Source organism: Euprymna scolopes, chromosome 43 (assembly GCF_053919585.1).
Source record: "Euprymna scolopes isolate OS-2025 chromosome 43, ASM5391958v1, whole genome shotgun sequence".
Taxonomy (NCBI): domain Eukaryota; kingdom Metazoa; phylum Mollusca; class Cephalopoda; order Sepiida; family Sepiolidae; genus Euprymna; species Euprymna scolopes.
In genome coordinates this window covers 7,580,453-7,592,774 of record NC_136524.1, presented here as the reverse complement: position 1 = coordinate 7,592,774, position 12,322 = coordinate 7,580,453, and the positions used below count along the sequence as shown (strand labels likewise).

At 35.1% G+C, this 12,322-nt stretch overlaps 1 protein-coding gene across 5 annotated transcripts in view; it reads left to right on the top strand.

The window, feature by feature from the left end:
- Window positions 1-6,719: 6,719 nt before the first annotated feature.
- LOC145268451 (SWI/SNF-related matrix-associated actin-dependent regulator of chromatin subfamily B member 1-like) overlaps window positions 6,720-12,322 on the top strand; it is a 60,986-nt gene continuing 55,383 nt past the window's right edge. The window contains exons 1-2 of one of the 5 annotated variants that reach the window (XM_080124018.1): window positions 6,720-7,069; window positions 11,433-11,538. In XM_080124018.1, coding sequence (XP_079980144.1) covers window positions 6,977-7,069; window positions 11,433-11,538 — 199 coding nt within the window. In that variant the 5' untranslated portion in view covers window positions 6,720-6,976. The remainder of the gene's footprint in view (window positions 7,070-11,432; window positions 11,539-12,322) is intronic. The other 4 variants (XM_080124021.1, XM_080124022.1, XM_080124019.1 and 1 more) reach the window with 4 other exon arrangements.

The window sequence follows — 12,322 nt, the reverse complement described above, 5'->3', positions numbered from 1 at the left end:
GCTCAAAACAACGAGATATTATAAAAAGGCTGACTGGGAAGCCATCAGAGATCTTATCAGAGATGCCCCATGGGGAAATATTTTTTCTCTTCCTGTCGAACAGTGCGCAAATGAGACCACTGAATGGTTCAAAACAGCAATGGAAGCACATGTTCCCATGCGGAAATTTTATAGCAAGCCCCACTCTCCCCAATGGTTTACTTTGACTTGTGCAACTGCCATTGCTCAAAGGCAGCATGCATACCGCAGATTTAACCGACATAAGTCCAGTTCAAACAAACAGATGTACATAGAAGCTAGAAATAACGTTAAGAAAGAAATAGCGACAGCCAAGAGAGAATTTACTGAAACCACTAAAAAACGCATCGAAGCACAAAACTTAGGAACTCGTGACTTCTGGAAAATCTACAACAGTGTAGTAAATAATGGGCAATCAACAATTCCCCCACTAACCAACAATCACGAGGTTCTTTGCTCAGCAACCGACAAAGCTAATATGTTTGCCAGCCAGTTTGCCTCGAACTCCACACTGGACCCTTCCAACCACCCCCTGCCTGACTTTCCTTTGCGGACAGACGCCACGCTAAACGATCTAAAAATCACCCCTGCTCAGGTACATGTTATCATAAAAAATCTTGACACTTCAAAACCATATGGACCTGATCTCATCCCAGCTGTGCTATTAAAAAAGTGCTCAGCCGAAGTAGCTCCAGTTCTCTCCAAACTCTATAACTTAATGAATCATGCTTTCCGGGCTGTTGGAAAACCGCTTCTGTGGTACCAGTATTCAAGAATTCTGGCATCCTCCCACTTTTCGCCAAAATATTTGAGACCATAATTAACCATGCTCTAGTCCGGCACCTTACAGATGCTAAACTTCTGACTGCCAAACAATATGGATTTAGACAAGCCCGTTCCACAGCTGACATCCTCACTGTAATCTCTGAACGTATATACCATTCACTGGACAAAGCGGGGGAGGGCAGAGCAGTAGCTCTAGATATATCTAAGGCTTTTGACAGGGTATGGCACAAGGGTCTCCCCAGGAAAATTAAATCCTACGGTATCACTGGTAGAATACTTAGCATAATTAAATCCTTCTTAGATAAGAGATAAATCCAGGTTGTCCTCGACGGTCGAACATCTAAACAGTGTGATATAAATGCGGGAGTGCCTCAGGGGTCTATTCTTGGACCTCTATTGTTCCTGATATTTATTAATGACCTCCCCGACAAAACTGCCTATGAGATGGGTATATATGCTGATGACACTACACTCTATAACAGGCATGACAGGAAAACAAATGAACACATATCTAAAGAAATGGCAAAAACACTAGAGGATGACCTCCAATCTGTAGTGGAATGGGGACATAAATGGATGGTCACATTCAATGCTGCCAAGACTAAACTGGTTTCCTTCAATAACTACAAGAAACCTTCTCTGCCACCAATAGCAATGGCCAGTGACTCCCTGTCTGAGAGTACATCTTTCAAACTGCTTGGCCTAATGTTCACAGGAAACATGAGCTGGAACAATTATATTGAAAACATTGCCAGGGCCGCTGCAAAAAAGGTAGGCTCTCTCTACCGTGCTAGAAAACTACTGACACCTGAAAGTATCCTGTATCTCTATAAAGCCACCATTCGCCCATGTATGGAGTATTGTTGTCACATCTGGGCTGGTGCGTCTACTACTAGTCTCTCGCTCCTAGACAAGGTTAAAAAAAGAGTCGCCAATCTGATAGGCCCTGAACTGGCATCTAAGCTTCAGCCTCTCTCCCATCGACGAAACGTTGCATCCCTCTGCTTGTTCTACAAGTATTTTAATGGTGAATGCTCTGACGAACTGCAGACACTTGTGCCCCCACGAAGCAGACACCCTCAACAAACCCGACAGGCAGCTAAATCCCACCCCCACACAGTAGAGATCCCTAGATGTAAAAGATCTTTCTACTCCAGTAGTTTCTTCCCCAGAACCGCTAGATTCTGGAATTCCATTCCAGGATCCTGCTTCCCTAACTGTACTGACATGCAGAAGTTCAAGTGCAACGTGAACCGACATCTTGCTGCCCAAATCCCTACATAGTGCCCCAGTAGTTGCTGACCCTGATAGTAGCCCCCTACACCTGAGTGGCAATGTGCCTTGTTTGGGGTGAAAATGTAATAAAAAAAATTTTTTTTTTAAATATCTTTACTACGTTTACAATTCCAGGAATGTCTAATTGTGACTATAGAAAAGAAAAATAAACAACAGAAAACAAAACAGAGCAGACTGACAGTGGTGAGAGTGATTGACATATTGACATCTTTTTTTTTTTTTTTTTTACATAGGCGGTACCACTTATCAAGGCCGAGAGGCCACTCAAGGATAAGGATTAAAGAGTGTACAGTAGTCAAAAAGACAATATAGTAATCGATAGTAATGGAAATTCGGTAAATTTGTTAACTTAAGTGGAACGGCTCATCAGAAACTTGTTTACTTTGGACTTGAAGACAACCATATTGTAGTCAGACGGAAAGGAGGAAACTGGAAGACAATTCCACTGGCGTGCAGTTCTCAGAAAGAAGCTTTGTTCATGGAATCTACGTTTAGGTTTAGGCAGAGATAAAGAATGGAGGGAATTATTGATAGTGTTTTCAACTAGATGAGTGTTTATTGTGAAAGTTTGGTGAGGCGGGGGCCATAGATTGGAGCTCAGTCGAACACTTTCCATGAAAATAACGATAAAGCAGTCACACACCAACCAACCCCACACAACTAACATCTCTCTCTCTCTCTCTCTCTCTCTCTCTCTCTCTCTCTCTCTCTCTCTCTTCCTTCCTAGATCTGGAACTTAATTGTAAATAAAACTTACACTTTGAAATTGTACTTGGCATTCGTATAAATAAAATACTTTTATTTATAACAATAATGTTATGGGGTCTTCGTTTGCACTAGGCATTCATATAAATAAAATACTTTTATTTAATTTATAACAATAATATTATGGAGTCTAAAAAAACGTTTTGAAAAATTTCATAAGTACATTGTAAAATTTGTCTTATTTTTAAATATCAGAAAACTCTTTTAGAAATGGAGAATATTACATTAATTACGAGGCCATGTTTTAACTAAATAATAAATTCAGCACAAATTTTTTTGTGGATATCATGAATGGAAATCGAAACTGGAACCTTAAAATCTTCAGAGCAAAGTTCTATCAGCTGAACTATTTGGTCTATCTTATAAATAGAGCTTAAAAAATTACCTTAACAAAATAATTTTGGCAAGACATCATAGATTTATGGTTTAAGTTATGTTTCAAAAAATGAATTCAAACATAAATGATCAAAAAAAAAATTAAATAGATAATGGATAAACATTGTTATTAGTACACTTTCTTCTCCTCTGCAACTTCTTTCACACGTAAGTCTAGTCTAAGTCTCTTCTATAGATATTATTATGGCATGTGTTCTTCAGAATTATCTGATTTATTCCTTGCTTCCTTTGTCCCAGCTTGTTTAAATCGTTGGTCTAGTGGTCTTCATCAATCCACCCTTTTGACACTTCATTGTAATACAGCTTCTTATTCTAGTAGCTTCTTTCCAAGAACTTTGCAGCAAATTCTACCTTTTATGATCAGGACAGCCTACACCTACCTCCTCCCGTATTTCCTCCTGTGAATGAAAATACACCCTCCCCATATTTCCTCAGGTGACTGAAAATACACTATACAACATGCAAATATCTGTATGTGATGTTGCCAAGCTTATTGAAAATCTTGATTCCAGTAAAGCAACTGGCCCCAACAGCATTCTAGTCATAGTGTTCAAAAAGCTTCAACCGGAACTAGGTCTCATACTTACAAAATTGTTTAAACATTGCCTTAAGGAGAAATGCTTCCCAACACCCTGAAAAACTTCATCAGTCTGCCCTGCATTTTATATTCGAATCTGTGATAAACAGAGAAGTGGTCAACCACCTCAGCAAAAATAAACTGCTCAGCGACATGCAATATGGTTTCCATTCTACGAGATCTACAACTGATGTACTAACTGCTATATCACACAGAATTAGTGAATCTCTCGACAGGGGCATCATTTCTAGAGCAATAGTTCTTGACATATCAAAAGCTTTTGATAGAATATGACATATAAGTCTACTTCACAAGATCACCAGCTATGGAATAGCTAGAAATGTCTTCTCAATTATTAAATCCTTTCTTTCTGATAGGCTTATAAGAGTAGTTGTTGATGGGCAGAAATCAGAAACTCATAGTATTAATTTTGGCATCACTCAAAGTTCCATCCTAGGCCCAACTCTTTTCTAATTTTCATCAATGACCTCCCAAATTACATTTTTAAGCCATCCATGTCTTGACAAGCTTCTGAAACTAACCTTCACTCCTGATCTGAAATGGAACACATACATCAAACCGTTGCCAAGATCGTTGGAAAAAAGGTTGGATCATTCTACCGCTCCAGTAGGTATCTCACTGCCGCTGCAACCCTCTCTCTGTATAAGAATCATGTATGCCCTCAAATGGAGTACTGTTGCCACATCTTGTCAGGAGCTGCTCGACATGTCCTTGACAGAGTTCAAAACCGGCTTCAAAACCTAATAGGTGTTGCCCTTTTCTCTTCCCTGCAACATCTCTTTCCCAAGAAAGAGATGTTGCAAGCCTGTCTCTGCTCGATTGTTATTTTCATGGCAAGTGTTTGACTGAACTCCAATCTACCATTACCTCTTACCAAACTTTCATAAAACACTTGACTAGCTACAACAACTATATACAATTTCCCTCACTCTCTGTGCCTAAATCTAAACACAGATTCTATGAACAGAGCTTCTTTCCCAGAACCATCTATGGCAACACATCAAAGGCTGTAAATGACAAAGTTCTCTCTGATTCTCTCTCCTCTGATCTCGAGCGCATGACACAGTGGGGGGAAGAGGTGGCTTTAATGCATCTAAAACCAAGCTCCTATCTTTACATCATCAATGCTCTGATCCCCATCTGACATCAATTGAAATGGGTGGCTCTCGTCTAGGGGAGGCCCCATGTTTTGACAAGCTTCTGGGTTTGACCTTTACTCCTGATCTGAAATGGAACACGTACATCAAGTCTGTTGCCAAGGTCGCTGGAAAAATGGTGGGATCCTTCTACCGCTCCAGAAGATATCTCACTACTGATGCAATTCTCTATCTGTATAAAAGCCAAGTACATCCAAGGATGGAATACTGTTGCCACATCTGGGCAGGAGCTGCTAAAAACAGAGTACAAAATAGACTTCGTGGTTTAGTGGGGGATGCCCTTTTCTCTTTCCTGCAACCTCTCTCCCACAGGAGAGACATTGCGAGCATATCTTTGTTTTATTGTTAGGTGCTCGTCTGAGCTCCAATCTCTGGTCCACCTTCGCTAATCTTTCACGATAAACACCTATCTAGCTGAAACCACTGTCAATAATTTTCTCCACTCTTTGTCTGTGCCTAAAACAAACCGTAGATTCCATGAACAAAGCTTCTTTCTTAGAACTGCACGCCTGCTTCCCTTCTGACTTCAACATGGATGTCTTCAAGTCCAACATAAACAAATTCCTGATGAACCGCCCCCTTAAGTAATGACACTTTGTCAAATCTCCAATACTAATGAATACTGCAACACTATCCTATTGATTACTGTACACAAAATAACCCTTATCCCCGAGTGGCTTCTGGGCCTTGATAAGTGGTGACCTCCATGTAAAAAAATTAAAAAAAAGAACTGCCCACCTGTGGAATACTGTACTGCTTGCCTGCTCCCCGGCTCAATACAAGATGGTGGCCTTCAAAGTTCTACCCAATTTACACCCTCACCACCTTTCATTCACAAACCCTTATCCTCAAGTGGCTTTCGGGCCTTGATAAGTGTGGTGACTCCCAAGCAGAAAAAAAAACAAACTGCAAACTTGCGGCACTCTCTCGCTACTTCTACCTGTATCTTTGCTTTTTCCAAGACTAAGGTCTTGTCTTTGCGATAATCAGCATTCGTTCTTAACTTCTTACGTCAAGTGATTTCACCGTTTCACACCTTGTCTGGGATGATTTCCATTATTAAAAAAAAAAATCTAAAAAATAATTAAAAAATTAAAAAACGTTGGAAATTATTTGAATCAGGTCAAGATCACTGTGTAGTAGCTGTTCTAATACTACACTTAATCTTTTCGGTCCTCGGTCAGTGGAGGACAAATCCTTCATGACTGAGACAATTTTAATTCTTGTTCTTATCCAGAGTGACACTTTTGAGGGAGCTGAATTTTCCCCACATTAAAAACCGACCCTGTGTCTAACTCTGCCCTCGTGGGGAGGCAAGTAAATATGAACCTTAACTACGCAGTTTGTAGTCTTTGACAATAATCTAATTTTCTCAGACTACCAGAAAAAAAGGGCATATATTTGCTAGCTCAATAATAATAGTCAAAAATACAAACAATGAACAATGAATAAAAAAAAAAGTAAAACCTTCTTTTAAAGGATTTTTTTTAGTTTTTTTTTTTAAGAAAAGCGGAAGTGAAATATATGAGAGGAAAGCCTTTTGCGGTTTCGGGCATTTAAAAATATATAAACATAAACGTAGTATATTTATTTTCCACAATAATAATCTTAAAAAGAAAGTAGAAATTTTTGAAGTCGTTAAACGAAGAAATGTAAAAAAAAAAAAATTTCTGCGAATAAACAGGAAGTGACGAAATATCAGTTAAAAAAAAAAAAAAAAAAAAAGGTCTAAACTTTTTAGTTTTAGGCTGTAAAAACAATGTTAAACAATGTATTTTACTTTGAATAATAATAATAACAGACAAAAATGTGAGCAAGATTATTAAAAGACTTATTTTTGGAAAAGTGAAAGAAATATAATTGGAAGGTAAACGGAAGTGACGAAATTAGCGGAAGAAACAAAAAAATAATTTCGCTTCTCCTGAAACTAAAGATCTCCTTACACACGATATTTTACACAATGGCTCACCATACACCAACAAAAACATTCGGCGAAAAACCCAAATCATTTCAACTTGAGGATGGCGGAGAATATTATTATATTGGGTCCGAGGTAACAATTAAATTCACGATCTTTTGAAAGGTTTTGTGTTTATCGAAATATTTGTTTTTCTCCCATTTAAATCGTGACCCGGCGAAGATAAACATCTCCCCTTCCATAACACCTTTTTCTTTATTATTTGCTAGTTCTAAAATCGTTTTTAAATTAAATTTGTTATATATATTGTTTTTAATTCGTAATATATATCGTAATGTAAACACGTGTGTGTTCGGACAAATTATTTCGTACGATTTCCATTTGCCGGTACAAATTAGGTTATGACACCAACTAGTTTAAAAAGGCACCTCCCTCACCCTACCCACTCATAAGAATGTTTCTAAATAATAACATTAATATGAAACCCATTCTTAACATGAGGAGGCAGACGGAACTTTGTTAACTATTCTGTACCTTTATTTACACTTCTTTTCTCACAGTTGATGCGACGTGGGTCGGTTTTTAGTGAAGAATCCATTTCCCCTCCTCTTAAAAAAGGAGGGGGGAATGGGATTATATGGCTGCAAAATATGTCGAAATTGGACCCCAACGAGGGCAACCGGCAATAAGCCGGTTTTTTTTTTTACGATTACTGCTTTCACTTCACTTCCGGTTACTTCGTTTATAATTGATTGGTACGTTATCTTTTGTTGGGACTTATTAAGATTGCCACTCATGGCGGCATTTAAAATTAAAGAAAATACAGAAATGCTTATGGGACGCAGATGAAAAATTCCCAAAATCACGTAATTTGATCAAGTAGTTATTTTTATTCAAGAAAATCAGAAGGTAAATTCGATATTTTGGTATTTGTGCACGTTTATCACCGTGCTGAAATAATGATTTTAAAAATTTGAAAGCCATTCATAACATGGGGAGGGTGTTTTTTTTTGTTTGTTTGTTTTTTGTAACTATTCTGTGCTTCCACATAACAATTTGGGTAATCGTGAAGAAAGAGAGCCTGTTTCCTCCGTTTTACTATAGGTGGCGTTACTGTCTGTCTACCCAGTTATGGAAGCACAATGTATATAATGGCACCCTTGAAATAAAAATAAATGTTTTTGTTATATTTTAATTTTAAACCTGCTTTTTGTGTGTGTGGGGGGGCTCTTTCTTTGATCACGCGCATATATATATATATATATACTCGTGGGTCGGTAAAATAAGTGCAGAAAAATTAAGAAAAAAGGGGGGTCAATAAAAAAAAAAGATAAAAGAAAAAAACGTTTTTTATTTATTTATTTATTTATATAAGAGCGTAAAAAATACTCGCGGAAAAACGGTTGTACCCATAAATATGTTTAAAAGAAAAATATAGCAAAAACATTTAGTTTATGCTTGCAAAAAAAAAATGTAAAAACAAAAAAAAACGTAAATGTTTGAAAAAAATAAAACTTAAATATGTTTGCAAAAAAAAAAAAAACATGTTTAACATTAAAATATAACAAAAAACATTTATTTTTATTTCAAGGGTGCCATTATATACATTTTGTGCTTACATAACTGGGTGGACAGACAGTAACGCCACCTATAGTTAAACGGAGGAAACAGGCTCTCTCTTTCCTCATGATTACCACAATTTGATTTAAAAAAAAAAAAAAGATTTTAGTAAATTTGAATTTAACCCGAAACAAAAAACTATTTAAAAATAGCGCGGTGGCAAAAGTGCACAAGCACCGATATTTTTTTACAATCTAACTCAGCATAGTATAAACACCCCTCAACCCTTAAGAACGGCTGTCGAAGTTGGAGGTGTTTATTCCGAAAGCTGTTCTCAACCTGGGAAAGTTGGTCTTTTTATTATGTTGGATTAGGTCGTAAAAAATACCGTAAAATTTTACTGGGTTACTGGTGGTTAAAATGGCGACTTTTATAGATTTTCGGGTATGCTGAAAACGAATACTCGAAAAACTAATTATTTACGGGAAATCTATATGCGATATTCGTTTTTAGCATATCTGAAAACCTTTAAAAGTCGTTAATCTAAAGGAAAATATTAAGGTGCAAACCAAGTAAAATTTACCAATCAAAATTTACTGTTTCGATGAGGGCGAAAAAAAAAAAAAACAATGGTAGACAACCCTAATACACGTGCAAGAGCTGTCAAAACAATTACTGATTACCTCCCACTTATGTTTTCTAATAAAACATGACTTTGTCTGTCACTTATCATTAAAAAATGGCAAATTTATTTTTTGTAAATGATAAAAATAACTACTTGATCAATTTTTGTGATTTTTGGAATATAAAATTTTCATTCTGTGACAAGTAGGTACAATATAAAAGTTTTTATTTTTGTTTATCGCTTGCCAATCTGAATAAATACCCTTTTGGTTTTTTAAATTTTAGGTGAAAGTACAGAATAATTAAGGAAGCACACCCCTCCCTATGTTAAGGTCTTTTCTAAATAAACATAGGTCAGTTTTTAATGAAGAATCCAGTCCCCCTCTTCCTGTTTAAAAAAAGTGAAAGAGTGAGTGTATGGCTGCAAAGTTTATGGACCTGTCAGCATTTCCCAATGAGGGTGAACAGCAATAAAACTCGTGGACAGTATAGTGTATTGCCTCGGAGAATTTTCTCATAAGATTGAACAGATACTACATTCTGGTATAATTTCGAAGGCCTAAGGGAAGATATATTATTATTTGATGTTTGTCATACTCATGGGTAATATATTATTGCCCATGGGTATGATAAGCATTTATTAAAAAATCAGACTTCTGTAGCTATGTATGGCTTTAATCATGCAGAATTTGAACCGAACAAAACAGACTTTTGCCAGAGAAAATCTGAAACTTAGGTTTAAGTTAAAAATAAGTTTGGTTCATGTTCTTTAGAAGAACCGAATTATCTATATGTGTACTTCATCTCTCTTGAACAATAGCCCAGTCTAAAGACTGCAGTGACAATGGGGCTGGAGATGTAGAATATAAAGTTTCCATTGAAATAGATATCCGTAAATTCATTAGATACAAAACGAAGAAAGAAGACATTGGGGCTCTTTTTTGAACAATAGTCAAACAGAAGAGAAAAAAACAACTTTAAAACAAATATATTACTTATCTAAGTTTTTATTTATTTATCTATATATATATATATATATATATATATATATATATAATTTGCATGTGTTTTAACTTATTTTAAAGCGTTTTTTACTTCAATACACAACTAGTGTCAACTCTGTTAGAATGAGAAATGCATGTCTGATATTAGATGATCATGTGGAGTCTCAATAATCGCTCAAAGACCAAAAATTAAACAATCACTGCTAATAACTGTTATCAATCATGTAAAAATGTAATGTTCAACCCAACTATGTTTTTATAACCCTTATTTTTGTGTAATTTTCGATTTTGGAGCAATTATCGAGACCTCAATGATCACCTATTGTTAGCCATATTTTTCCCATTCTAACTTAGGAGTTGACACTAGCTATGTATTAGACTAAAAAACTATAAAACACAAAAACTTATCTCAGTAAGTAGAAAAGTTACTTAGCTTGCCTTTAGTAATATTTATTTTTTCATTTATTTATTTTTCATTTATTTTTCATTTATTGACTATTGTAAAAAAAAATTCCCCAATTTTAAATGTCAAAGAAGTGAGTAAGAGATGAAATGAAACTAAAAAAAAACTCAAACATTGATAACGGTGTCTGTGTGTGTGCATGTGTAAAACCATGTTAAATGCTGGTTTTGTTTTCATGATAAAAACAAATTCATGTTATTTACTTCCTCTGCAAGAGGTAGGCTCATAATAAAGCGGGGGTTTGAAAAGCCAGTGCACTAGGTGTGAAGTGCACTCCATCGGCATTCCCCAATAAGTATGACTTAGATAATGAGCAATAAGCTAACCCCTAATCAGCATAGTATGTTTTTTTGTTTTGTTTTTTTAGCCCTGCCTTATTCTGTAGTTTACATTGCTTTCCAGGATCATGTATTCGTAGGAGGAAATCTTTATGCTTTAAAACAATTTTTTACAATTATCTTTCATCTAGCAATAATGATATAGATGTAAAATTCTCAATGATTTTTTTTTTTTTTTAAAGTGCAACAGAATGTACATTACATAAAATAAATCCAAGGTAATTTTTTGATTCAATTTGAATTAAATTTTTATACCTTACTTTGTAAAATTTATAAAAGTGCACTTTGAAGATAAATAAATTTCAAATTGAATTTTGTATCTTTATTTTTAAAGCCCATAGTAAAAACATTTTGTTTAACAATTTTCATGCCTTGGATGAAATGCTTTTCTAACTTGTAATGGTTTGACTCGTAACTTTACCTTTTTCTTATATTTTTAACGTGTAGTTAATTATTTGTCCATTACTTCACTTGATTAATTAATATATATGCTTGTTTTTTCTTTTTAGGTTGGCAACTATCTGCGCCTTTTTAGAGGTTCCTTATATAAGAAATATCCTTCTATGTGGCGGCGGCTTGTAACTGTTGAAGAACGAAAGAAAATAGCATCGATGGGTATGTATATATATAATATATATATACGCATGCACATGTCTTGGATCTTTATATGATTGGGTTCAAAAGATTCATCCTGGTTTTGGCATTTCGTGCGATGAGCACAGCAAATCATATCTTTTACCCACAGTCAAATGGGCAAATAGAAAGATTTCTGCACACTTTCAGAAGATTTTTGAAATGTTAAATAATGAAGAAAACGGCATTAAAGATATTTGAATATGTTTCTTCAGAATTCCCCTAAATTATAAACAAAATTTTTTAAAATCTGTATGATGCATGTACCTATGACAAAACAAAAATGGCATATCCCAAAAATCATGTAAATTAATGAGTAACTGTCATGCCTGCCATTTAAACAAAACAAAAGAATCTCAAAAAATCAGGGAGATAATTCAATAATTAAAAACTTGAGAGATTTATGTTGTAATGTATATGAATTACCATTAGTAGCTTAAAATTATTTTCTTTATAAAAACTATTTGATTAATTTACCTAATTTTTGGAATATATTTTCATTTCGTCACAGGTACATCAAAGATTTTTGTGTTTTGATATGAAGAATTCTGAAAAAAATCGTGTTTTTTTTTTTTTTCTAATCAAAGATTTTTTTTTTCTAATCAAAGATTTATAAGAAGTTCCAACATATAAATAAGAAAAATTAATGCATAAAAGTAAAATGGCTAAAGTATAAATATGAACAAAGTGATTGCTCATCATATTACCACATAAAAAAATTTTTACAATTAAGGATATATGTTTCTCTTTATCCTCCATCGTACAG